The following is a 27,476-nucleotide window of genomic DNA, read 5'->3' as shown; positions in this document are numbered from 1 at the left end:
TTCCAATCAGTAGAGCTAAGTAGAATTAACCAATTATTGTTTTAATGTAAAGATATATAAGTAATGGAACCAATCACTGTAAAGCTTAAATGTAAGAAAGGGTTTATGTTGAAGCCACTCACTTAAGGAAGGCTTTGAAACATAAAAGGTTAAAACAAAATTGTAAGAGAAATTTCAAAACCTTAACATTAGGAAATTAGGAAAGAAGGAGTCATAAATTGTCTTGAGGAACAGAACATATTGACTAGATAGAGCAGTCCTTGAGAGATAGCAGCATTCCTCACAGAGATAGCAACTCAGCAAATCCTAGGATGAGCCAAAAGTCAGCCTAACCCTATTATGTTTGCCAAAAACTGCCTTAAAAGGAGAAGATCTAAAGAAAGTTCAGAAGTTTACAGTGAGGAAGACTCACACACGACCCCCGCCCAGAGGAAGGCAACAGGAACCCCCACCGTGAAATCTCCCCAAATTGAAGACTCCGCCCAGACTCCGCCTATATATGAATATTACAAGTAGATGTTGCAATTTAATGAATATGCATGATTGTGTTGTAATCCTATACTCAAAAACTGTATAAAAGAGCTATGCTGATTGTACACGACAGAGCTTTATGGCCAGGGAGACCTGGAAGCTCTCCAACGCGTTGCAATAAAATACCTCCTGCTTTAAAGAAACAAACTTTGTCTCTAAAGCAGTTTCTCCGTGCCTTTTGGGGCAAAATCCGGCATCAATGTAAAAAAAAAAAAAGTATAAAAATGAATGGATTTTGTTGCTTAAGAGAACATGTTGGGAGGAGTGATCCCCCGTGTTCTCAGTGAACTGAATAAAAAAGTTCAAATTGTTATTGGATAACTTTCTTTTAACCCATTTGGTGACAACCAGGTCAGATAGAGTATTGGCCTCCACTGTTCTTTCTCCAAGGATTGAGTGAGTGGCTCAAGTACATTTAAAAGTTAGAGTCTAAATTATGATGATTGCACTGATTATTAAAATTTTGGCCCAATCTAGTTAACAGAAATGTTATGTAATAGGAAAGCATTGCCAATTGCTAGAAAACCTGTGTAACAATAAGCTACGTTGATTGCTAAAATCTTTACATAATAATAAAGCTCTAATTATAACTACAGACTTGTGACCAGTTCTCACTCTACCCAGGATCCTGGAAAGAACCTGCCTGTCACCTTAGGGTTGGGTGACAACCGGCTAGGAGCCAAAAGGTAACTACAAAGGGAAAACAAAAGCTGAGCGTGACTCAGAACCCTTTCCTGAGACTCACGCGGAGGCAGCAACTGTTTGCTTCCAGGAGGTTGTATACATAAGGCCTATCTAAGGGCAGTTTGTTGTCAGCAATGAAGTGAAACTTGTGAGACAGAGAGGGTTCAGCAGCTGCCATGCCCTCCATCACATGCCAGTGCCATATCCTCCAAGTCACACCAGCCGGCTTGGAGACATGCTTCCTGATGCTTGTGTAAGCACGCAGTTTATCTATAAAGCTTAATAAAAATTACTTTCCCTTACTATACAGTTATATAATCAGCTTTGTACCCTTAACTGCTACTCAGGATACGAGATTCAGGTGAGATCTATTCAGTATAGTGTTGTCACCTGTTCAGAACTTTAACTTAGACCTTTTAAGCCTTCTGGTAATTTTGTGAGATAATGTTTAGGTATTGTACTGCTCGAATATGTTTTCTTTCAAACATTTTTTCCCATCTATCTAGCTTTTACAGGGCCTTGTTCAGCCCTCAGTTCTTCTAACAGAAGCCTCAGCCGGTCCCTCAACTCGTGGAAGGATGGGAGAGAGCCACTGTATTTTTCTTAACAAAAAACGTGACGCGCCTGCAGCGGGAAGCTGCGGGATCCCGCTGGACACCTGAGAAGGCAGGAAGGGAGGCAGGGAAAGAGGCAGGGAGGAGGGGCTCAGCCTGGAGGGCTCTGACAAACCGAAAGCCGGGCCTGACGGCGCTGCCAGCACTGCACCCACAGGCACAGGACGTTCCCGGCCCATCCCTGCCCCCGCCGCCTTTGTGGCGCTCCCTCAGCGGGGCCGAGTGGGCGGTGGGAAGCGCCGGCACCGCCTCTCCCTCTGCCCGCCCCGCCCCGGAGCTCCCGCCCCGCCGCCCGACCTCGGCGCCGGGGTCTCCTTCCGCCTCCACCGGGGCCCACGGCCGCTGGCTGCGGGAGGCTCGCCGGCTCCGGGCTGGGTGAGGACGTGCGCGGCGGCGGGCAGGGAGGGGAAGGGCGACAGAAAAAGGAGCGCGGCGAGGGGCGGCGGGGACCGTGCTGTGCCGCGCTCCGCTCCGGCCGCGGGGCCGGGGATGCGGCGGCTGCGAGGAGCGGCTGCCCGGGAGCTGCCGGCCCTGCGGAGGGCTGCGGGCGGCCGCGGGGGCCGGTGCCGTGGCTGGGCCGCGGAGGCGCCGTGGGGAGCGGGGGAGGCCGCGCGGAGCCGCCCGCGGCCCCGGCGGAGCGCGGCCGCGGGGTCGGCGGGGCTCGGGGTTGGGGTGGGGTGGTGCGGGGAGCGGTGGGGTCCGGCTCGGCTGGCAGCTTGCTGCTCGTCTCGTAGCAGCACCCATCGGTCCCGCAGAACCGATTAATGTCAATTAATAAGCGTCCTGCGGGTGCCTGAGCGGGGACAATGCGATCCGCAGGCTCCAGAGGCGTCACCCATCGCCGATCGCCTGAAGGACGCAGAAGTTTATTTACTGTATTTCTCCGTAGGGTATGGCAGTCCAGGGAGATGTTATTGAGAGGTAATATTAAAGAAAAAAGGGGGGGAAAAAATCCCAAACCGAACAAAAAAAGAAAAAAAAGTAATAGCTTTCAGGGTTCTGGACTCGCAGTGTGGGGAATACCAGTCCCTTGTGTTTAAGCTCTGCGATGCAAGTCCTATGTTCGCGATTTTTTGCTTCAGCCTTTCCTGTAGGCATCACAAGGTGTGCGGCAAGGGGCTGGTGCTCTGCCTTGTGCAAGAGGGACACCTGCAGTCCTGTGTTGAGTTTGAATGGATAAAATGAAATGCTAAATAATAAAAAAAAAAGTGGTTTTAAAGAGGTATAGATTTGGTGTTTCTGCCTTCTGAGTTGTCTGAGTAGTGTAGTTAAAAGAATTGTCTTGCTTATTCCATCTGCAGAGGCAGATGGAAATGTGAGAAAAAAATTCGAGTACCCCATCAACGCTTAGCTCTTGGCATCAGTGAAAAACAGAGGCATCAGGTAGAACATGAATTGGTTTTCCCCTGGAGCAGTGGATGTATTTCAGAAGCCCATAGGAATGCTGGTGGTTGTTTTCCTAGAAGGTGTTAGAGGTTGACTCAACTCTTTCTAGGAGCCCTGTGGTAAGGTTGGCCATTTCCCCACTCCTAACTAGCCTCCTGGGAGGACTTGAAAATAAAAGAAAACAAACCTAGCTCATGCGAGTCCTGGTAAATATTTTCTTCCTCTCGCATCTGAGAATGATGGGAGTAACTTGCTACCAACATCAAAAACTCCTGACTGGGCTCTTATCACCCTGTTCCCATGAACTAACCAGCCAGCTTCCCAAAACATTGAGACAGACATTCCTGGCAGAGAAAACAGACTTGGGTTAGTGATCACTTTCATATTGGTGTCCTGTACTCTCTCAGTGGCTGTGTCAGTGTAAAAGTTCCCCTGAGTCTCAAAGCACAGAGTCTTGGCAAACTCACTGAGGTAGTTCTGAAGATGTTTACCAGGGACCATTAGTTCACTGTCTTCATGTGGCTCACTGCAGTGAGCTCGGAGGCACTTCAGTGTTAAAGAATCAAACCCTCCTTGTATTTCAACCTTAAGCAGTATTTATTTTTTTCCCCCAGGAAACAGTGTATTGTCTGATGTTTGGCAGAAGAAAACATTACAGCATGATTCATACCAAGTCTCTTATGGGGTGTTTTGGTTTCCTTCTAAACAGAAGCTAAAACTGTTTCTGCAGTTCACTTGTCTGCCAGGTTTTTAGAAGTTTTATTTTGTCGTTTCGGTTCTGTTCTCTACTTAAAGCACGGGTGCTTTTTTGCTCCTCCCCCCTCATCTTCAAGAAAAACAGCTGTAAATCAGTAAAATACTCTGATTTGCCGGAGGCTGTCTTCCAAACACTTTTTAAAAGCCAACAAATTGTCAACTAATATGTTTTCTGCAGGCAACAGTAGTAGTTGGTAGTACAATATTTTTATATTTTATATTTTATACATTTCTAAAAATTACACTAAAAGGTGTTTCCCAAATATTTTTTGCCCTTTTTTTTTCCTTTTTTTTTCTTTTTTTTTCTCTTCTGTGTGTGTTTGACGAAAACCAATCAAAAGTGGCCTTTTGTTTCGGCTTAGTCACCTCTCATAGAGTAGAGATGCAATATGCACGTGGCCAGGTGAGGGTGGTGTGCTCCTCAGGCAGTTCTTTTGCCCATAGTGGACCACTTGAGCTGCCTGCTGTGACCTTTTGAGCCACTACCTGGTTTTATTGGCTTCTGGCTGTGGGCTGCAAGCAGAGGAAGTGTTTTCTTAAATCCTGCATATGCTGAGCTTGCTCAGTTTCGTTTTCTGCAGCCATGAGCAGTGGGATGGACATGTGAGAGTTTGTCACAGGGTTTGTGGTCTTTCTTGATCCTAATCAGTGCAGTAATTAACCTGTTAGTGTGATGCTGAGCCTCTCTTCTTTTTCTTGAAGACAATAATCATCAGAGAGCAATACTCCCTTCCCCCTAATTTGAAAGGGGTCGCTGAAGACAGCAAAGGAAAAATAAAGCAGCATGAGGCCAAGAAGGTGTGATTCAACTATCTTAATTCCTAGAGCTGTTGATGGTTTGCTAACTATGAGGGCTTGTGAAAAACCAGAGCCTGCTGGTGACTCTTAAGAAGAGGAAAGAAAAAAGAAAAGACAAGGGAAAATTGTGAAAATGTCCGTTGTGGCTTTAGCATTATAGGTGACTGCTAAGATTTGCCTTCATGAACTGATTCTGGGCTCTAATAAAAGGAAACTGTTGCTTCACAGCAAATTGGACTTCAGCACCTGCCAGGAGATCTTCTGATGTGTTATTAGTAATCAGGGACATAGAAGACTCTCCAGTGGTATTGTTGGTACTGGCCATTGCTCCTTTGGGAAAAGCAGCACTTGCAGCTTATTGATTATTGTCCCTTCTAGGAGCAAAGACCAGTGAGGACCTCCTGTTCTTTCAGTGAGTGCTCCACATCTGTCTGAAGAAACACACTAACAAGATTGCTGAAGTAAGTGATTTTTCTTTTTAAATGAAATTGTGGAAGCTGTTTTATCGTCTAGTCTGGTTCACCCTGAAGCACCACAAGTAGTAGCATTGACTGGTGCAACTGAAGATGTAAAAATGAGGAAGAATGTAGGGTTGGGGAAAATGTAAGCTTCTCAACCTGTCTATTACTTCAAGTCTTTCTAAGCTATACTTAAAACTGTTACAGCCACAGTTTTTCACAGAACCTTAGTACTTTCCCTTTGCTGACAGGGAATGGATTTTTTATTTTTTTCACACATTTGATTGCTAGATGTTACTAGGATGTTTCTGTTTTAGTTCTCAACAGTTTTGCATCTGGGCAGTGGAAATATTGAGCGAAAAAGCTGTAGGATTTTATACTTAGAGAAATTGCAAGGAAGCTCATTTAATGGAAGAATTGATAATGTAACTTACATATGCAGGATACTTCATCACTCACCAGAGAAGCTGTACTTCTTAAAAACACTCCTGTGATCTTGAAGCTAGTAATATGCCTTCACCCCGGGTATAAATGATCTCCATAAAATGCAACTATGCCAAAGAGCACTTCTGGTATGTGAGAGATCTCCATGGCTGAAATTCAATGCATTTCAGCCAGTATTCTGCATGTCGGTTGTAAACCTTTCTCCAAATAGTAGTCATTAGGTGTTGAATAACAAGGGAGCAGTACTTTTAAAAGGGGATGTCTACAACTACTGGAGGTGTAAGTTCTTTAAATGTGCCTTAGAACTTGTAAATTCTTCAGAGGTTGAAGCGTGTTTCTCTGAGTATCACTGTTGTTTCTGTGAAGCGTTGACGGTAAGTAGAAAATTTGCAGCTGAAGGCATTTTCTAAAATAAAGTCATTCCATCTAAGAAGCAACTTTTGACTCTGCTTCATTGTTAGCTGACCCTCTTCCATCATAGTGGTACTCAAAACTAAAAAAGCATAAGTTATAGATGTATACAGGTATGTATTTCAGTTACATACATGAGCTATGCTATAGAGGCAAGGATACTCCTGTATAAAGGACTCTGATGGTAGTATTAGAAAAACTTTCATCTGTAGATTTCTGAACAGAATATTTGGTCAATTTGTGTGATGAATCCTGTCTCTGTTATTAATGCCTTTTCTCTGCAAATCTTTTGGTTTTCTTTTAAAAATTACTTTCTCAGGCTTACAGCTGTTTGTCAAAAGTGAACATAAGTTTTTCCCTGAGAAGTGTAAGCAATACATGCCTGGTTGATACCATCAAGCAATCAAATACAATCTTGGAGATTTCATTTTGTTTTGAGCAGTGTTGATGTGTTGCTTGATATCATGGGGAAGTAGAATTTTAAAATTCCTTGTGAAGCATGGCACTTCCCAATACCTTGAGTCCATAGTGCTTGCAGAAAATTCACTTTTATCTTCCAGAATAATCTCTTTGAGCTCAGGTTAGGTGCTGTTTATGACAAATTCAGATTTTTCTGTAGCTAGTACTTCTGGCTGCTGGTATGTGGCATGGTGTTTATCTGTATTATCTCATTCATGGTGAGAAGAATGACCTCTTTCCTCTTGCCCTGTTGACCGCAGTTCCCATGACACTTGTGGCATTGTTACTGGCTGCAGTTCTACAGCTGTGGGACTGTGGATCAGTTGCCAAATGCCACGAAGTGCTTTTTCTTTTTTTTTTATTTTTTTATTTTTGTGCTGTCTCTGAATAAGTTTTAAAATTGAATTACATAATTTTAGTTTCTCAACTGTAGAATTTCCAAGCTCCCTCTAAGTTTTAAGGCACATTCAAAGATTGAAGCATCTCCTCATTACTCTACACTTCACTGTTGTTGCTGTGAAGTGTGATAAGTAGAAATCTGTAGCAGTAGCCCTGCCTCAAACATCCTTATTGAAACATAATTTCAGATTTTTAACATAAGTACTAAACTTGGAAACATGTAAGTGCAGCAGGATGTTCTGTTTAGGTGGGGGTGAAACAGCTTGAACATCACCCTACTTGCAAAAATTGCCAGTGATGAAGGGAGGGTGGTCATGCTGCTCTTGGTGTTGAAGAATGCTGAGACCAGCCTGACTGAAACACCTCAAAATTAAACAATATGAGGATGTGAAGAAACCAGTTTCCTAACAGATGTTTCCTCATAGAGGAACCAGTGAGGGGTAGTACTGATAAATTATTTTAAATGAATTACTCTGCTGAACTAGCATGGCCAGCCTAACAACATAGTACTGACAGTCAATCACTTCATCCTATAAAAGCCCAAGCCCACTTTTTAATGGCAGGGATTTCTAGCACACCCCTTCTAGGAGTGTGTGTAGAGATTCTTTGTTTCAGTGGGGATGCTTCTTAAAGTTATCCTCAGGGCTGACTGAAAGAGATGTTGCCCATGGTCGTAAGTATGGGTTAGCAACATCAGTCTCTCCTTTATAATTATCAAGCTGGCTTTGAAAATAATGATTTAATAAATAGTGCAGTTTAATAGAATTAATAGCTTTCTACACTGAGGAAGGTCATGGAGTAGATCATCTTGAGTGACATCACATGGCACACACAGGACAACCTGGGGATCAGGACCAGCCAGCAGAAAGGCAGATCCTGCCTGACCAACTTGATATCCTTCTATGACAGAGTGATCCACTTAGCAGATAAGGGAGAGGCTGTGGATGTTGTCTACCTGGACCTTCAGTAAAATCACTGACACCTTTTCCCACAGCATCTCCTGGAGAAACTGGCTGCTCATGGCTTGGTCAGGTGCGGTCTTCACTGGGTAAAAAACTGGCTGATGGCTTGGCCCAGAGAGTGAGGGGGAACAGAGTTACACCCAGCTGGTGGCTGGTCACCTGGTGTTTCCCAGGGCTCAGTGTTGGGGCCAGTCCTGGTTAATATCTGATGACAATTTGCATGAGGGAATCAAATGCATCTTTAGTAAATTTGCAGGTGACACCAAGTTGGATGGGAGTGTTGGTCTGCTTGAGAGTAGAAGGGTTCTACAGAGGGATCTAGACAGAGTGGATCAATGGGTGCAACAAGGTGAAGAGCTGGGTCTGGCACTTTGGTCAAAACAACCCCATGCAATGTTGTGGGCTTGGAAGTGAGCGGCTGAAAAGCTGCCTGGTGGAAAAGGACATGGGCGTGCTGGTCGACAGCCAACTGAACATGAGCCAGCAGTGTGCCCAGGTAGCCAAGATGACCAATGGCATCCTGGCCTGTATCAGGAGTATTGTGGCCAGCAGGACCAGGACAGTGATCATCTGCATTTGGCACTGCTAAGGCCATCCTTCAAATACTCTGTTTTGTTTTGGGTCCCTCACTACAGAAAAGACAATGAGGTGCTGCAGCCACTCCAGAGAATAGCACAATAAAATTGGTGAAAGGTCTGGAGCACAAGTCTGATGAGGAGTGATTGAGGGAGCTGGGGTTTAGCCTGGAGTAAAGGAGATTCAGGAAAGACCTTATCACTGTCCACAGCTGCTTGAAAGAGATCGCAGTCAGGGGGCATCCATTCTCTTCTCCCAAGGTAACAAGCGATAGAACAGGGGAAAATGGCCAGTTAGACTGGATATTATGAAAGCTTCCTTCACTGAAGGTGTTGTCAAGCATTGGAACAGGCTGCCCAGGGAAGGGTTGAGTCATGAACCCTGGAGGTATTTAAAGAGGTGTAGATGTGTTGCTTAGGGATATGGCACTTGGCAGTGCTGGGTTAATGGTTGGACTCCATTTTAGAAGTCTCTTCCAACCTCAGTTATTCTGTGATTCTATGTTTTGCAGTAGATAATTTAGATAATTCTCATTCGAGTCCTTTAGTCTAATCATTGCCATCATCAATTGATGTAAATATTTTAAGTATAAATAAATACTATAAATATATTTTGTTTGCCATCCTTTATCCTGCGGGACAAAGTTGTACAAAGAATCAATTACACCTTGTATAATCCTTTAGACATAAACTGTTGTCCAAGCCTGAGACTAGAATTGGATCCAGCCTCACCTAGACTCTTCTTAAAACAAGGACTCGAGGCTTAGGGCCTACAGCACTTAACTACACTTGGCATGAGTATGGCTGCAAAATGGAACCACTAGTTTAGCTTGTAACCGCTTGCAAATAGGGACCTGCCCTACTGACAGGGTGAGATGTGAGCTCAAGAGAAGAGCTTGGCATGTAACAAGCAGTAATCATAGAAGAATGGTCATGTATTGGCCTTAAAAGATATTTGTGGTTATATCAACTATATAATGGTAAGTAGAAGAATAGGTAACCAGATGTACCGTTAGATAAGGAAACCACAAACTGTACTCTGTATGAATGGACTTTTTAAGATAAAACTTTGTAAGTTGTTTGTTCAAGGGTGTAAAACCCCGTGAAAATTGTCACTCGCCGGACACATACATGGAGGTTCGAATGCCTACGTGCTCCTGGTACCAATAAAGGTGTGCTTTACTCTACAGTGTGTACTATGTAGATGATTGGCAGTGATGAAACACCATTTCCAGGACACTGTTTCCAGCAGTAAAATTGGGGAGTGTGTTGAGTGTAAGGGTATCTGTTATTAGAGCATCTTGTGGTACCAGCAACTGAAGTGAGAGGATGTCTGTGTCAGTAGTTGGAAGGACTGTAACTCTAGGGAGCATTTCTGCAGGTCCCACACCTTTGGAGTTCCAGCTTTTTCTGGGTCCATGCAGGGCTACTGGACTTGCAGAGGCTCCATACTGGTGTTTAGAGGGATCTGTGAGCTTCATAAGCACATGGAGTGTGCTTCATAAGCACGTGAGTTGTGCATCTGTTTGCTAATGAGCATCAAGCTGGACAAGCCAGCAAGCAGGAGATCTTCAAAGTGAATAAGGTAGGATCCATGTAGTAATAGCGGATGAGGAGGGGGGCTGTGTTGGTACTTGAGGCTGTGGTCAGCATATGTGTGCTTGTGATTGTAGAGACTGGGGATTTTAGAGGTATTCAGTCCTGATCAGCCAAAGAGGGATTTGTCTGTCTATACCCCTGTTTTATGTGAATCATGTATGTGAGTGCTGGTGAAGGCAGCACCTTATTTGTGGCTGTGTCAATCTTCTTTGAGTGTCTCTGGGCTGTATGCTCAGCCTTGTTGCTTGCTGAGCCTTCAAACAGGAAAGCAGCAGCAGCAGCAGCTGTGTCCATGGGTCTGCATTGGAGACACCTGGATCTGCAGGCTGGGCTCCAGCCTCAGGGCAGGAGGAACCACCAGGTCACAGAGCTGCTGTAGCTGTTCACCTTAACAAGCACTGAAACTATGCTAATGAGAATTTGATGAGGAAGATTTTGTTGAGTTTGCTTTAGTGGCTGTTTCTTGAACTGAAAAGTCTCTGTCCTGTTTCTTCATCTTTTTGGAAAAGGTCCTGTTTGTTCTGATTATTCTTCTTGCTGTGCTAGATTTGGACCTTGAGGACTTTGAGAAATTAAATGTGTTCACTTAAAAAAAATAAATCTCCAAACAAACCAAAAACCTGATAACAAACTGAAAAATACTGTTGAATAATACTGAATAAAGTCACATTATAAGTCCTGGTTTTTGGAGAAGACAGTGCTAAAAACAGAAAGGAAGGCTGTAGAGGAGAGCCTGATACAGCATGAAGTTTATAAGAGTAAAACAGGCCCTTCCCATAAATGTAACACTCATTTGTAACACTCATTTGTAGCAGCAGATGACATTAGGACAGCAAAGTCATGGAATCATAGAATTTGCTGAGTTGGAGGGGACCCATCGGGATCACTGAGTCCAATTCTTAGCCATGCACAGGACACCCCAAGAAGGCTTGATGCTTTGACCAGTTCCTCAGGAAACCTGTTCCAGTGCTCAGCTACCCTCTGGGTGAAAAACCTTTTCCTGATAATCCAACCTAAACTTCCCCCAACTCAACTTCATGCTGTTTCCTCCAGTCCTGTCACTGGTCACTGTGAGAGACTGAAAAGTTACTTGTTAATGGCTCAAACAATTGGCCATTTGCAAAAGCTGCAGGGTGCTTTGCTGAGGCCAGGTTTGCACCCCCCAGCTGAAGGGGAGGAGAGGTTTTAGATGTGATCTGCATAAGAACAGCCCAGGTGACGAGCTGGTAAGCACCTATCCACCTATCGTCAAAGGATGACCATGACAAACCAACCATTGTTTAGGTTTTAAGTCAGATAGTGGAGGAGGCTGATAAGAAGCAGATCCTGCTAGGTGGGATAATGGTTTTTATCATGCCAGTGTCCTCCCTTACACAAATGCCTCAGTTGTAAAACTCTCCTTCCCCCATCCCCCAAAGGTGTTGCGACAGTCAAGTGCTCATAGGATATTCACACTTAGGCCTAAGTGTGAATTCCATTTGATAAGTGTTATGATCCAGTTATTGAAAGTATTAGAGAGATGCCTCTGCCCAAACTGAGTTGCAAACGAGACCATATGCTGAAGTCAATAGCATGGATTTTTATTTAAGAGAAAATTTGAAATAGAGAGGGAAAGAAATGGGGAAAAGAGAGAGGCAGGGGGAGAGCAAGAGGGCAAGAGAGTTAGAGTAGGAAAACGTCACCACTGTGGTTTCTGATGGCGTCCCAGTGGTTTTCTTTTTTTGGTCTTCTCAGTGGTGACAGTCCCAGCCTTGTCAACGTGATGGTTGGAGTGTGGATCCATCAAGGAAGCCCATGAAAACAGAGTCCATGGGAGTTTATATTATGCTCAGGCTGGGTGGAAATGCCTCAGTACCTCCCCTGGGAAGGGAAGTTTTACACTGGATAATGTAATATTGGGTCACAGGACATTTGGGGAGTCTTTGACACCTTCTAAAATGTTACCCCTGCCTGTTTAGCAATGCAGTTGAGTCAATTATGGCTCATCAGGTTTGATAAGCAGGACTTTGGAAACAAAATAATCAAAGCCAACAACAAAGTGTCATTTGGATCAAACATTGCTTTGATGCAGCATGCTAGTGGCCATGGGGAATAATTTGCCATACATGCCTGCTCTGATACAGTTTTCTGAGGTTTAAATACATTGTAACATCCAAAGAGCCCTCCCAAAGATCCACCCACTCCATTACATCATAGACCCATTCTCGTTTCATCTTGCTGTTTCTTCATGGAGCAAGACTGCCATCTAATGTCCTTTTCTGGCAGAAATGTGGGGAGGGGGGCTCGAAAGGGGACTTCTTGGCTTCCTCATCACTAAGTCTTCCTCGTGTCCTTTAAGTGACCTGGTCCCGTTGGCAAGTTCCCTAGCACGTCTGATTAATTTTGCTGACCTCTAACCTCCTATCTGATTGTTCTGACTACTACTAAGACACATTCATCACTAGTTCAAGATAAATCTAAGTCTCTACTTAAACAATTCTTTAATGAATTTACTTCTTAGCAAAACAGTTTCTATTGACTGTGCTTTCTGGAGTGTGCAGTCCTTTTGAGTTAGTTTCCTCCAGGTGTGTCACTTAGCAATGTTTAATTAGCTCAAGTTTTCTATCTTTATACAGGTTTAACAGAAAAACACCTAAAATGGCAAAGTCCAGGGAAACATAAATGTCTTAGTAGATTAGGATACAGCTTATTACAAAGGTCAGAGACCACTGAACTCCTAAGCTGAATGAGACAGAGTCATAGCTTCTCTAATTCACATTTCTCTCATGAACCTGTGCTGGCTGTGGCCGATGACTGTGTTGTCCTCCAGGTGTTTTCCAGTACCTCACAGAATAATGTTTTCCATGATTTTACAGGGTACTAAAGTGAGACAGACCTGTAGTTTCCAGGGCCTTCCTTCTTGACCTTGAAAATCAGGACAACATTCACCAGCTTCTAGTCATCTTGGAGCTCTCTGGATTCCCCAGACTGCTCAGATATCATTAAGAGAGCCTTTGCAATGACATCAGGTAGCTCTTTGAGGTTTCTGGGATGAATCTCATCAGGATTCATCAGAAGTCAATAGGCCAAAGTGGGAAATACACTTTTGGAAATGGTAGAATGGGAATTTGCAAAGAGAAGTGACTACTCTTTATATGCTTAAGGTTACTGTAACTATTCTGTGATTGACTGTCAGTCTGAGATTTAGGTAATTTGCAACAAATTATCTCCTACTTAACTACTAAGAATTCTTGTGGCAAGAAAACCCCTGTGTGCTGGTGCTGCTGTGACATCTAAAATACATTTATGAACAGAAGAAAGTGAGAATTCTTGGTGTGCATGTACTCTTTCCTTTAGGCACCGTTAGTTGATTCGGGCCATCTTTCTATGACACCATAAGTCAAGCATGCTGAATTCATTTTAAATGCCTCAGGTTAAATGTGACTGGCTGCTACAAGTCCAGAAGCAGAAACAGGGGAGCCAAGTTTTGCTGGCCTGCTGCTGAACTTTTGTCCTTTCAGTTCTTGGAATCTTCTGTTTGCTGAAGTCCGTGTTCTGGGGAGGTAGGAAACAACTGTGATCAGGCTGGCATTGAAATACAGATGTATTGTGTTTCTAAAGTTTTGGTCTAATTAAAGGGAGCTTTTACTAATGAATAAGAATATAGTTATTGTGAGTGCCTCAGTTACACTTGTTGTGGATGAGATTTGTACCACTTAAAGGACCACTGCCAAAGGTAGCAGAAAGAGTGATTTTATTGACATAAAATGTTGTAAAAGCAAGGCTTAAGAAGATGCCATGGCAGTGTTTAATCTTAATGTACAGATACAATAATAGTAATAATTCAAAAGTATCAATACATGATCTTAACGCCTTATGATACAAGGTTATGCCCGATATCAGTCACTTACCAAAGATCTGCAGTTGGCAAAGAGTCTTTCAGCCTCAAAGAGTAACTAGGGTAGTAGTTACTCCCCTCTAGTCAACTCCCCCCAGTCAAGGGGAGATTACTGCCATGCAGCTGGCTGCTTAGCAGGAAGAGATGAAAAAAGGCTCATTTGAGCTGTCATATTTGTGGAATGAAGTGGGTGGCTCATAGTCAAATTACATGGGATGGAAAAGGTAGGCATGAAATTCCTTGTACCCACAAGTTCATTTGTTCCTTACTAATTGTTCTTGGAAGAACTGCCTGCTATTCATGTATTACTACCATGGCTGGGTTCCGGTTTCCCAGCTCATGCATCAGAGCTTTCCACCTTGTCAGCCTGTTCCTGTGAGGGTTTTCAAAGAACAGGTTGGAACTAGGCGAGGGATGAGTTCTTGACCTGGTCATGGCCTAGGCCTGTTACTTCCTTGTGAGCCTGGGCCAAACTGTCAATAATTTGATCAAGGAGTCGAGTGCATCTGTCACATCCACCCTGTGACTACAGTCAGTGCACTTTATTGACTCACTGGTAGTACAGTTACCTCTTGCCTCTGTCATAAATATGTGGCGTGTTGCACATAAGTGGTTAAGGTTACAGTTATTTGATGAGTTGCTTATCTTAAGCATTATAATTATTGCTAATTATATACCACAGCACATACACAATCAGTTGATTGCATGTTTATGTGTCAACACATAGCAACAGCTAAGCTTGTGTTTGCATTATATGTAAAGTTTACCAAGAGCTGCCAGGCATGCAGGTGTCATTTGGTGTCAGTGGCATTATTCTGGGCAACTTTTAAGAGTTTCAGGAGGTGGGATTCTCTGTCACCTTCTCTTAAAATTCCAGATACTGCAGCTCATGCCCTTGGCTGCTTGAAGGCAGCTCAGAGCTGAGGAAATGTTCCCTTGGGTTATCCCAAAAGATTTAGTAATAACATGCAATCGCTGTGTTTTGGGCATTGCCATAAAAGTGTAGTGGTTTTGGTCAACCACTGTCCTAGTCCCAACTTAAGTAATGATACCTGTAAGGGAAAGCGAAGATTTTGCAGTGGGGTAGTCACTGTGTAAGTTAGAGGCTTGGGCTAAAATTTCCTCACTTTCATCTGCTACTCTTGCACTGCAGTTGACTTAACTCATAGGTGTCAATGTTTGCCACCACTGTCTGTCTGATCACAGCAGTGACATCTGCTTTGGCGTTCTGTTATGGCCTTGGCCACGGGACAAGAAGAATAGGAATGAATCTGGCTGACAGCTGAAGACTATGCCCATTCATGTACTGTGTTTCTTCACAAAGAATTCAGCAGCAAATTTTCACAATATGGATGTGAAGGATTGTGCTTCCAGTGGTGCACCCTGCAAAAGCAGCCCAGGAGTTGATGTATACCTGGTCATCAGAGGATGACTATGCAAAAGGCCAGGAGTTCAGCCATCTGGGCACTGTAATGGGCAGTGGGGTGTAACAGCTTGGTCATCTGCAGTATGAACAGCAGTGGCATGCCCAAACCAGGCATTATGGCGATGGATTGTGGAGACTCCTGTAAACCACACATCCTTCAGTGGGGCGCTGCAGGGAGAGGCTTCTGGAATAAGTGGGTCTTACCACCCTTTGCTGCCAAAAGAGATTGCCCCTGCTCCTTCCCTGCTCTACCCCAAAAAAGGGTAGAATCCTTGTGACCTGCTTCCTGGAACGGTCACCACAAAGCAGCTTTCACTCTGCTGGACCTTGTCCACAAGTAGGAGTGAGGGGTCCCAAGTACTGATATTGTTGAATACTTTTAGGAGAAGGGTTGGATGTGTTGGTGACTGACATATTCCAATCCCAGGTGGAATGTGTGCACAGCAAGGAACAGAGAGGGTGGCCATCTGACTAAAACCCAGGCCTTATCATGGCAATTAAAGAGCCTAGGAGACTTGATAGTTGCATTTAGAGGAGGGAGTAGGTTGGGTAAAGGAAACAGACTGCCAGACACTTTCAGAAATACCTTTGGTACTGGCATGTAAGAAGACTCCTTTAAAAATAACCCAAACACCTTACTTCTGGGCAGGACCCTGGCATTTACCAGGAAGAATATAAAGTTCCTGATGTTCTTTGAGGGCTGAAATTTGGGATCATATCTTGTGCAAGATTCCCATCTCTCTCTGCTGGGAAAGTCTTCAATATGCTGTGGTGAGAGACATCAGGAGTGGGAGGAGGTCAGGTTGTGTTGCTGTGGCACCAGGGGAGGAATGTGAAGTGGTGTAGAAGCTGTGTGGTCTCATTCTTTGGCTTGATACCAGGAAGTGTTTTGTACAACTGCTACCAAGTGTACCTCCTACCAAGAAATACTCCATACAATGTGACTACAAAGAACAGACGGTTCGACCACAGTCCCACCGACAGCACTTTGCACAATAATGGTTGATAAGGTATAAAAGGATCCTGACTTTTTACCTGACTGGGAGATGAGAATTCAACACCAGAATTGTAGGGACAAGTTGATGGGTTTGTCTTCCTTGTCCTCCCTTTTAGGAGATCTTCTCCACCGTGGAGGTCTAAATTTACAAGCCAGTGCTGAGCCCATGGTGGTGGTAACCCCTCTTCTGTGCTTCTGGTGATTTCTGTTGGCTTTTCCTACTTTTATGTTTTCCTTCTTCTTCCTCTTCTCTCTTTAGAAAATAAAGTTGACTTATCATTTTGGAATCCAGCATCTGGCCTCGTTTGTGTCAATCTCGCTTTCAGGTATATTCAAACTTAATTCCTTTCCACAAGGGAAACTTTACCTCTCCATACCTAAGCAGATTTGAACAGGTGTATTATTCCTTCTTCCCTGGATTGAGCACCTATAACAGTTGGACTTGCTGATCTTTATATAGGTGGCCCGAATTCCCCTCAAATCTTTATGTGGTGTCTCCACAGAGAGATTTAGGGACATTAAATAAGATACAGGCCAGAGACATGCCTAAAACTACCTGATGGAGAAGTCTTTGGGTTGGCATTTTAGTCAGGTAGATTTGTTAAAGAGCTGTGGTGTTACTTCTACATTCAGTGGGGCTGTCTTCATTCCTTTTTGTGTGCTGTCCACCAGAAATTGACAGTTCATTGTGTAGTCATGGCTGATGATTTCTGAGGCTTGTGGTTAAGGTGAGAAGGTAGCAGCTGAACGAGTGAAGCAGGCATGTGTGAGTAGTCTTCTTGTTCTCTTTCCGAGTCTTCAGTGCTGACACTGAACTTCTCAAATGTTCTTCCTAAGACAAGAGCTCTCTGCCAAATATCTTTTTGAAGAAGTGTGTTTCATTGTATTAAAGCTTTACAAGAATTTTTAAGGTTGTGATGAGAATTGCAAACCTAATTTTCATAATCCAACCAATAATGATGATCGACGAACTAAGGTTATAGTCATTTTTATTGTGTTGATAGTGACAGTAATTGGATTTTACTATTGGTGAAGTTGTGTCTTGCATGAAATCAAAGTTCCTCATCTAGCAAGGATTTTGCAGTTGCTACTTGTGGTCATCTTAGTCTTGTTTACTCTGTGAGTCATGTTTCTAAAGAATGTAAATGTCTTAAATTTCTTCAACAGTTGTCTAATTCAAGGACATGATTGTTTTATTCTCTGATGATTTTTCAGGAAATACCCAGTGTAACAGTAGCAGTCTGAAATCTTTATGCTGGATGCAAAAGCCTCTTGTCTCATTTAAGATTCCTGTATCACTGTAAGTATTGCCTTAACACTGCTGTTGATGCTTTTCGCTGATTTCATATGCAACCTTGGTTTGCAGTTTTCTTTTGTTATTGGTATCCTATGAGAGCAGAGGAGGTAAAAGGAAGGGTGATGAAAAATAGACCTGTCTTTGAATCTTGAAAATAACACTTGGAAAATTGTAACACTGAGTCTTATTTTTTATAGGCTAGATATGAGTGCAACTTCTGATTCCCGAGCTTGAAATCAGAAGAGTCTTAAAATCTAAAAGAGGCCGTGAAGGAAAGTAAGGAGCCTTGGGTGATCTGGGAAAGGTGGCATGAAACATTTTGTTGAGAACTGTCTAATACCCTGCACAAAGTGAGGTGTTAATTATGTCCTAGCTGGATTTGACCATACTGAGAGAAACTTGTTGAGATGCAGGCTCCATTCATAGGTTGTCCTTTTGAAGACTGAAATAGGGCTTGGCTTTGAAGATACTCACTCTAACAACTCTACAGAGTAACATGCTCACGCGGCTGGGCCTGTTGGTAATACATGTATGTTCTGGGATGTAACACATGGAGAATTAGAGATACGTGACTTTGTGTTTTGCTGGGGAATGAGGGTCAGCACAACACACACGGACACCAACTCTGAGGAGCAAGTGTGGAAGTTTACTATAGTGCAAAACAGCAAAGAATTACAAAAGGATAAGGCCAGTAATGCACCTAATCATTATTGCAAAGAGTACCTATAGTGATTAATAAAGATACATCACCAGTTACCCTAATAGGTTACCACCACCCAGACCTGCCCATGAGCTGGGGAGCCCTGGTCACAGCAAGGGATTGAAGAACCATTCCCAGTAACTGGGAAATCCCATGCAGTGCATCCACTGGTGGGTGAGGTCTCCATCTTCGCTGTAAGAATGTTCAGCTTTTATATTGTTAAATAAACAAGCTTACATAACTACTACTGTGGAAAAACATCTGTTTTCCTTCTCCTCGTGGGTTCCTCCCAGAGCCTGGCCCAGGGCTCAAGGGGAAAACCAAGGAAGTCAGCCTTGAACATCTACTGCCAAACAAGGCCAGACATCTACTTCCATGGCCTTGACCAGTCTCTAAATACAGAAAGAGAAATGTCATATTTTGCTAACAATCATATGTATTTCATTAATGAACAGATACAAATACTATTTACTAATGAGCGGATACTAATATATCCTACTGATAAGGACACATATTTTGTTAATGAGCAGATACACAGGTGTAGTCTTATCATACTACATGTTTCACTAACAGTTAGGCATATTTGTTTTAGCCAAGGAGTGGATACACAGATAAGTAAGATAAGTATAATGTTGAGTTGGAAGGTTCATCTAGAGGTCAGCTTTGGCTCAGGGCCTGTTCTTCAGGCCTCAGTACTTCACTTTGTAACCTCCTGAAGGTGTATGTACTGCAACAGTAGACGGGATGATGTGATCTCTGTGCTTCCGTGCCTCCTCCCAGCTGTGTAACTTAATGCTACAGCGTTAGAATTATGAGAGCTTTCCTTACAGCTCACCAGAGGTAGAGTTGTATTCCACAAAATTAAAATAAAACTAGTGGACCACATTATTGTGAGAAATTTTTACTAAACCCAAATTCTTGTTGTTGTTGTTGTTGTATTTGAAGGTATAACTGAAATCAGGTCTTCTTGTCTGAAAACTCTGGCCTCTATTTTATGCTGCTGTTGCTTCTCACGCTCAGCTCTTAAGCATTGCTCATTGTGCCATGTTGTACAAATATCTGGGAGGCTTTTTCCATTGTCTTTGGATGAGAAGGTAAATACAGCCATCTATTGTTAAATTAAAAAGTTGAATGATAATAGAATTAGCAGAATAATTGTGAGGTTTTTTTAGTCATTAGACAGTCAATAGAATTGTTAGTTGCTGCTCTTTTTGTATCTTGACAGCATTCTGGTAAATAATTTATGCAACTCGGACACCAAGAGCATTGATGTCCATGGGATGTGCCAGTGGGGTTGCTCTCATACCTAGCAATTTAAGTTCAGCAGTTCTGTTCATAATGCGTTCTGAATCACTTCTTAGTAAGCGAAATAGGTTTTGATCAAAAGATTAGGATTGTAATATTTTTAAACTTTTTTTTTTTAGTGTTTTGGTTTTACCAGAAGAAAAAGAAACCAAGAGAAGATGGACTGGAATGTAGGACCAGTCCAGAATGCTAATGCAAATATGAACCTCCAAAGTGAAGGAGCGTGTCGCACTCAGTTGCTTTCTAATGGACATGCCTTTCCTCAGGCAAATGCCAGCTCCTCTAAAAATGCGTGCACTTATGCTGAAAATAATCAAATCATGTATCTGCCAACTATCAATGTTACCTTCCCTCTTGTGAATGCTGAAGGATTCAAAACTTCTGATCAGACGTTACCAGGAGCATCTGTAACTGGTAATAATTTTTTTATGTCAAAATACTCAGTTAAACAGCATCCACAGATGTACGTAACAGCTCAGAAACCTCCCATTCAGCAGCCACCTTCTCAGGCAGAGATTACTCAGACTTCTTGGCCAGTCTCTAATCCCTACAATTATCCCTGTAGAAATGTACCTCCCCTGTCTTCTCCAATGACTGCTGGAAATAACGTGAGGAGTGTACATCAGGGGCCTCAGTATGCCGCTACAAACACTTACACTGCGCAGCCACAAATACTGCAGCAAAATTCTATGAGACTTGCAGCATTATATCAAAGTAGCCCTCATTCCCAGAATAATTCTGTGTCTTTTGGTACACCTGGGCAACAAGTCCAAAACCAAATATTTCAGTCCAGTGCTCAGTGCAAAGGTTCATACCCAGTGAATCAAAATACTGAAACAAATGTACAGCTCCCACAATTTCAGCCAAGTCAGATGGAATCACAAGCTCCTAGAGGATGTTCTGCGCCATCTTTGTTGCCTGCCAACTGTGTTTCAAGAGCTACTCCACAATCTTCAATAGGTGTACCACAGGAAGTACAAAACATGCCTAATGGATACACCCTTAGCCAACAGAGGAGCCCACTGGATCAAAAAAATTCTTCTGGTTTTAACAGCATTCAGCCACAATTTCAGAAGCAGCAATCTGGAGAAGTCAGTCAATCAGTTAGGAGTTTCTGTAATTCAAGTGGAAGTGTGACAGCAAATGGGTCTTTTAGTGAAATGACTGTGCCATCCCCTGGCATTCCCGAAGACCCGTTTGATATTATAAAAGAAATAGAAGCTCTTTCTTCAAAGCCACCAAGTGATCCTCCTTCAGTTCAAGAAAGCCAGACCAGTAGCTTAATGAATGGGCCTGTTAATTCTCAACTTTATTCAGCAACAGTAGATGAAAGAAAAATTGTAAAGGACAGACTAGCTTGGGAAGCTGAGAGACTGTACAGTATTAAAAAAAAATGTGCCCTGCTTGAAAGGTATTTTAAAAGAAAAGTCTTAGCAGCTTCAAAGTATGACAAAAGCATTCTCCCTCCTCCTCCCAGTTATCACTGTACTGCTGCTAATTGTCTTCCATGGGTGCCCAAACAAAATATACCACCTTCCTCAACTCAAACAGTGATGACAGAGATTTCACATGAAGAAAGAAAGGACAAAAATCCAGCCAATGCTGATAACAGAAGGTTAGAGGGGACTCAAAATAACCCCCAGGTGGCACAGGGAAGCCTTCCATCAAACTTAGCTCCTGTTCCCTCTCAAAGCAAACTCGCAGCTCAATTAAATAATCCTGAGAGCGCTCCCACCTTGGAACAACAGGGTGTGCACGCCTTGGCCTCCTCTCAAGAAACTGCGGTTTCCTCGAACAGTGCTTCATGTTTTAGTCAAGCAGGTAGCTCTACCAAAATTGCTTCAAAGAGTGTGCAAATTAGCCCCGAGAACTCGTCGTTTTTTCAGTTTGTATTAAGCAGCACAAATGTATTGAAAGAGAAGACAGCTGGCGCTACTGCTGATAAAATACTGACCAGTCTCCTGTGTAATGAAAAACAAACGCTAGATACATCTGTCTCAGGTGAAAGCTTGCAAAAAGACACCAGTGAGAGGAATGTAGAAAGATCGAAAGGTGAGCAGGCATCTGTGGTTCACACAAACTCTCCTGTGTCGCAAACAACTAAATCTGATGAAGCTAAGTTGCAGAATGAGGTAGCTCAGAAAAAAATGCCGTTTACTGAAAATACATCCTGTAAACAGATCAATTGTACTTACTCTATGGAAGAGCTAACTGCATGCCTGAGCTTGTGGCGGAAGCATTCATCAGAATCTGTAAATTTGCAAAATAAACAGTCAAGTGAAAGCCCCACGGCAAATCAGATTTCGCCCTCCAGCCAAAACACAAAAAAGAGAGAACAAAATAATGTTCTGGTTAGTATGGATGAAGCAGTTTTGCCCGTAACAACTACCTCTGTAGGACAAAAACTTGATACACTGACTTCCAGTTTGATAAAAAATGTTGAACCTCAGGTTGCAGTTGTCTCTCCTTTAGTACTTTCTGAACAGAGAACACAGAATGAGCAAGCAGACAAAATCCCAACAGCTGAAGATAAAACCTATCCAGTGATTGATTTGGAGAGCTCTTGTAGCTTGCAAGAAGTTGGGGAAAATGGTTTAAATGTGGCAAATACTGACAAAGGAGCAGTAGAAAATGCTTGGTCATCACCCAGTGATTGTGTTCTGGAACAGAAAGTGGACTCCCATTTACAACAGATCAAATTAGGTGATGAAAACAGAAGAGTAAAAACCAGTGTAAATGGAAATGATTCATATAATGAAAACCAAAGGAAGGTTAACCAATCTGCACAAGATTCCAGAGAAAATCTGCAGCTTGGATTACAAAACAAGATTTCTCTTCCTGAACTGGGCATAAATTTTTCTAGTCAAATCTTCCAAGAAGGTGTAAGAGATCATAAAGACAAGCAAACTGTGTTAGAGGCAGGAGATACATCCACAGCTGTGTTGGAAGATCAAATGTTTTGTATTTCTAGTGTATGTTCTCTTGTAGAAGGTGATAAATTTTATAATCCACAAATAGCAGGCATCTTCAGGTCAGCGTATGAGACACATGCATCCGAAGGAAATGGATCGGATGCAAGGGAAAAGGAACAACATCTGGACTTGCATAAAAAAAGGCTGACCAGTAACACTCCCCAGAAAGAGAGCTTGCTGCTAAAGATGTTGGAAGAGCCATCAAACTGCACGAGTAAAGTAGATAAGATTTTGCATGGTAGCACAATGAGTCATTTGGGGAAAGAAAGCAGTGGCAATCCTCTTAAGGTAGTTTCTACCTCAGAACAAAACATGTCATACGAGGCATCTTTCAAGCATCCTGAAAATTGCTTAGAAAATCTTGCCAATATAAACCAGAAGTTAGCTCAAAATTCCCTAGATTCCTCTATCAGCATAACTGCTGGAACAAAGGCATCCACTGTTCCAGGAGGCAACAGTAAACAAAATTTCATGCCCACTAAAAATAGCACAGAAGAGATAAACTCTTTTGGAGGAAAACCTTGTAAATACCTAAGCAATCAGCTGGCTAAACTAGTGAAAGAGTTTCCATATGGCATTGAAAGTGCTGATATGCTAAGAAAAGAACCAGCACAAAGTCATTCTGGGGCTGAAGGGATAGAGAATCAACCTCAAAAAAAGATTAAAATATGTGACAAGAATTCTAATTTGAAGGACCCAGTAAATCAGATAAAAATTGCAGTGTTAAGCTCTGATCAGGTTCAAGAACTTTTTCCTGAACACAAACAGTGCCCCTCTAGTGACAACAAGAGAGCAGTGAGTCAACAGTCAGAAAAAGCTTCAGCTGAGGAGAACCCTGAAGGCAGTGTTCAGCCTACTCAGAGTCTGTGTGAGAAAGAAAAAAAAACTCAAGAAAATTCCAACCCCAGTGAAAAAAACGAAGATTGTTCATTAACGGGTTGTGTATCTGTAGGATGTAAAATGCCACATTGTCCCGGTAAATCAGGAACATCTGGCTCAGAGAAAAATGATTGTCAACTTTCAGAAGCTGAAAATAGCAGCTCTGCAGAGAGACAAGAAAACAACAGTAAATCTGATGCCCTAACAAAGAAAAACTGTGCAGTTGGAACCCAGACAATTTCTGAAGAAATCTCAAACAGTATTAGCGAAAATAAAGAAGATATTTGCAAATACACCTCTGCAATGAACACAAAACCTGGGCTGAACATGAATGATGAACATATACTGCCCACAATAAAACAGGAAAATACTGAACCAGATAATTGTTTTGAAAACCAAGATGCTGATAAATACAAAAGCAGCAGCTGTAAAGAAGAGCTGCAAACTGACAAAGGAACCCCACTGCCAAGCAAAGAATGTCATTCTGACAAAAAAGAACATCAGACAGTCTCAGAAGAAGTGCTGGAGAAAACTAGTCACACACATGCAGACAACATGACAAAGTCATCTGGAAAGAAAGAGAGAGTTTTCAAAACTGAGTTATTTTCAAAAGATAAACCAGGTTTGACCATGAAATCCAGAACTCACATTCACAAATTTAATAAGTCAGAAACTGTAGAAATTAAGCACTCTGAAGTCAATCAAGGGGAAAATATTAAAAGTTGTGAAGAGAACTCAGCTGAAAGACAGAACTGTAGTAAAGAAAAGGAGATGCTTGGGCAAGATGTAGGAATTAATGTCAAAGAGAAAGGTAAGCTACCAGCAGAAATAAAACATAAAAAGCTGAATAGTTACCGAGCTGATGCTGTAAAGTTCTCAAATTTTGGCGCTGTAGACTTTAAGTCAAAAACCTCGAAATACTCTCCACATAAGTCTGTGAAAGTTCATCCTTCGCAGGAGCAGGCGTACAAACGGAAGATGAAGGAAAACCTGATGGGGAAGAGAGAACTTAAGAAAGCAAAGGTGGAAGAGGAAAGACTGAAACAATCTGAAGCAAAGAATTTTAAGCAGGTTGCACATAATTGCGTGATAAATTCTGACAGAGCTAAAAAATTGAATGGAGAAAGTGTCTGGAAACCAAAGAGTTCCTTAGCAGATCACTCTGTGCTTAAACTACAGAGAAAAAGGGCTCTATCTTCTACCATGTCTAAAAACTACTTTTCTAACAAAGAAAGACGTCTCGATGGTCAAAACAAAGACAAGTGCTCTGAGAAAATGTTTCCTGATAAAAACCTGCTATACATAAACAGAAGAAATAACAGACTGAAGTTGCATCTTCAGAAGGAGCCAAAAAAACACTACCTGAACAGGGTTGCGTTTAAACGTACAGCACAGGAACGCATCTATCTGACAAAATTAGAGACATCACCTGTCAGACCCGTCTGGCATAGAAAAAGCAAAGTGTCACAAAACAGTGATTCGAAAAAAGATGCGTCTGCCCCAGCAGTCGAGAAGCCATGCAAGCAGGAAGTACTTGAATTTAAGCTGTGTCCAGAGATACTGTTCAGAAATCCAACCACTGGTGAAGAAAGCTTAGCTGTGAAGAATTCCCTGGAAAGAGATAAAGTCGTCGTAGCAGGTATGACGCTGTCTTGGTTATTAATTTGTAAGTAAGAAGTACGTGCTCCTTTTTAAGTTCACGTTGTCTGAAACCACAGACAGGGGAAACGTGAGACTTTCAGAAGCTGAAGGCTGAGATATCACAGCTAGTTTTCTGACAGACCATAGCCGTGTGTTAAACTGAAAAAGAACATGAGACTTTTCCTTCAATTTTCTCTTGAGTCTTGCAGAATGAAGTTAGAGTAGCTTCAAGTTGCCTTTCTAACCTACTTGTAGAAGACAGCTTGGATTGTTTGTAGAAAGTAGATTCTCTTGGCGTAGTTACCAAAGGTGATCTGATCTGTGTTCGGTGTTCACCTGGATGTAGATAAGTCTGGCTGGGCAGACAATGGAAGGAGAGATCTTTTGTGCCACTGAGGAAGAGAGAGAGGTTGGGTCTGACATTTCCTGCACTAAGTCCCCATTACCTTTACCATCCTTGCTCTAAGCTGCCTTTTTCCCTCCTCTTCTTCCCTGTCCCAAATCTCAACATCTTACATGGGGCATTGTGAAGCATATTTGTGTCAAATTCTGTATTTGATTTTTAAATAAAACCAAATCTTAAGTTGCACATAGCAGCCCTTGCAGTCATTTTCACACCCAAAGGGAATTTCCTAGCATGTGCTAGTATATGTGTGAAAACTTGATGCTGAATAGAGATCAAAACTTGTGATATAAGAACCTCAAAAATATATTTTTTAAAAATTTTATTTTTTAGGTGTCAAGAGTAAAAAAGAAGATTGGTTAAAATGTGAACCACTGAAGCAAAAGAAATTGGAAGAGATCTCTAAAGGTGAAATGCCATCTGAGTATCCAGTTTGAAATATAAGTTAAATACTCTTTGCTTGGTTTTAAGTGTTCCTTTACAGTAGCAAACCTTAATAAAGCATTTCAACTTATTCTTTACTAGTTCTGCTGATTAAATGGTTACTGTAGAGTAGACATAAATTTCAAAGACCTGTGGAGCTTTTTACTGCCTTACAAATATACTGTTGGAGATCATTGAAATTTTCCTGCATACCTGTGTGCAGTTGACTTGGGTGTAGCACTGGTAACAACATTCAAGTACAGTTTTAAATTGTAGGTAAATACCAAGCTAGCTCTTTCACACTTTAAAATGTAGGAAGTGATGTAGCAAAATCCCGTGTGAGACTTTAAAAACAGAAAGTGATTTTTTAATTTTTTAATCTAACTTTCCCAGTATGTTGCTGCTGTCCATGCATATACCTGTGCTCTCAAGTTCCGTGACCTGTGTCCCAGTAGTCTGGTCAAGGTTACTTGTATGACTCATAAAGGAAAAGTGGGGCCACTACTACTTCTTCCTTGTTTTACTTGATTGGCAAATTGCTTTTTGGATGGTCTTTTATACTCTGTAGGAGTCAACTGTTACAATAACTGCATATTTCATCTTGGGATCTTGCTTGTTCCATCCTTTGTGAATCTTGGGTGAGGCTGCTCGCAACTGTCTTTGCTTCTTTGCTTTAAGTGTCTTCCTAGCTATAGTCTTGTTTTTCCACTCATCTGAAAGGAAACAAAGTGGTGCATGCAGCATGCTGTGTAGCCGTGTTGCCATCCGCTTCCTAACTTGTCAGCAGAGGACTTGCATGCTCATATCTGTGTTGTGGTGTTGATGCAAGCAACGTGTTCTGCAACATTTGTATCTTTTAATGCTGTTGCCTGTGTCCTTGGCTATTGGTCTCTGCCATCCTTTTAGCCCTTCCTCTTGCTTCATCTCTTAAGTTTCACAAATGCACGTTTTGTGTCACACCTTTCTTAATATTCTTCGGAAATCTCGGGTGCGACGACACCCAGATGGCCTTTTAGTGCTTAAAGATACACTGGAGATTGATTTAAATCTGAGGTGCCTGCTGCTTTAGGAAGGAAGTTTGTGGAGTCCTTTTTGACACACTGGAGGGCCTTAGATATCATCTGCATAAGGAGTAGAGTCCTTTGACGCTCAGACTCTTGCTTTAACCTGCTTGTCTGTCTTGCAGCTGAGGACAGTATTCCCCTTGATACAGCTTTACAGATCCTGGATGGAGATGGAGAGACTCTTCACATTCCAAGCAAGGACTCAAAAGAGATGTTTCAGACCTACAGGAAAATGTATCTGGAAAAAAAAATGCAAAAGCCTTGATAGCACTCCTGTATCAGAGGTCTTATTCAATATCATTGAGAAAAAAATGCCAACACTAAAATGCTTTTTTTCAGTTTACTTCATATTTCTGAATAATTGTAAAAAACCACAGTTTTTTTGGTAGGTGTTAGAATCTCCCCCCCTATTTTCC

The 27,476-nt window shown here is 42.3% G+C and overlaps 1 protein-coding gene across 2 annotated transcripts; it reads left to right on the top strand.

Annotated features, from left to right (window-relative positions):
• Positions 1-233: 233 nt before the first annotated feature.
• RESF1 (retroelement silencing factor 1) lies at positions 234-27,461 on the top strand. Of its 2 annotated transcripts, none has more exons than XM_050323908.1 (5): positions 234-1,468; positions 5,148-5,230; positions 17,592-17,676; positions 19,798-25,168; positions 25,907-27,172. In XM_050323908.1, the coding sequence occupies exons 4-5, from the start codon at positions 19,837-19,839 to the stop codon at positions 26,008-26,010; spliced, it is 5,436 nt and encodes a 1,811-aa protein (XP_050179865.1). In that variant the 5' UTR covers positions 234-1,468; positions 5,148-5,230; positions 17,592-17,676; positions 19,798-19,836; the 3' UTR covers positions 26,011-27,172. The 2 variants fall into 2 exon arrangements, with proteins under 2 accessions (XP_050179865.1, XP_050179863.1); XM_050323906.1 differs by lacking the exon at positions 234-1,468 and adding an exon at positions 27,183-27,461 and having other exon boundaries at positions 25,907-25,981.
• Positions 27,462-27,476: the final 15 nt, after the last annotated feature.

The sequence above is a fragment of the Myiozetetes cayanensis genome, unplaced genomic scaffold (assembly GCF_022539395.1).
Source record: "Myiozetetes cayanensis isolate MyiCay16 unplaced genomic scaffold, myiCay2020 scf3, whole genome shotgun sequence".
Classification (NCBI taxonomy): Eukaryota; Metazoa; Chordata; class Aves; order Passeriformes; family Tyrannidae; genus Myiozetetes; species Myiozetetes cayanensis.
Note: the sequence above shows the minus strand (reverse complement) of the source record. Positions and strands in the feature narration are given on the sequence as shown.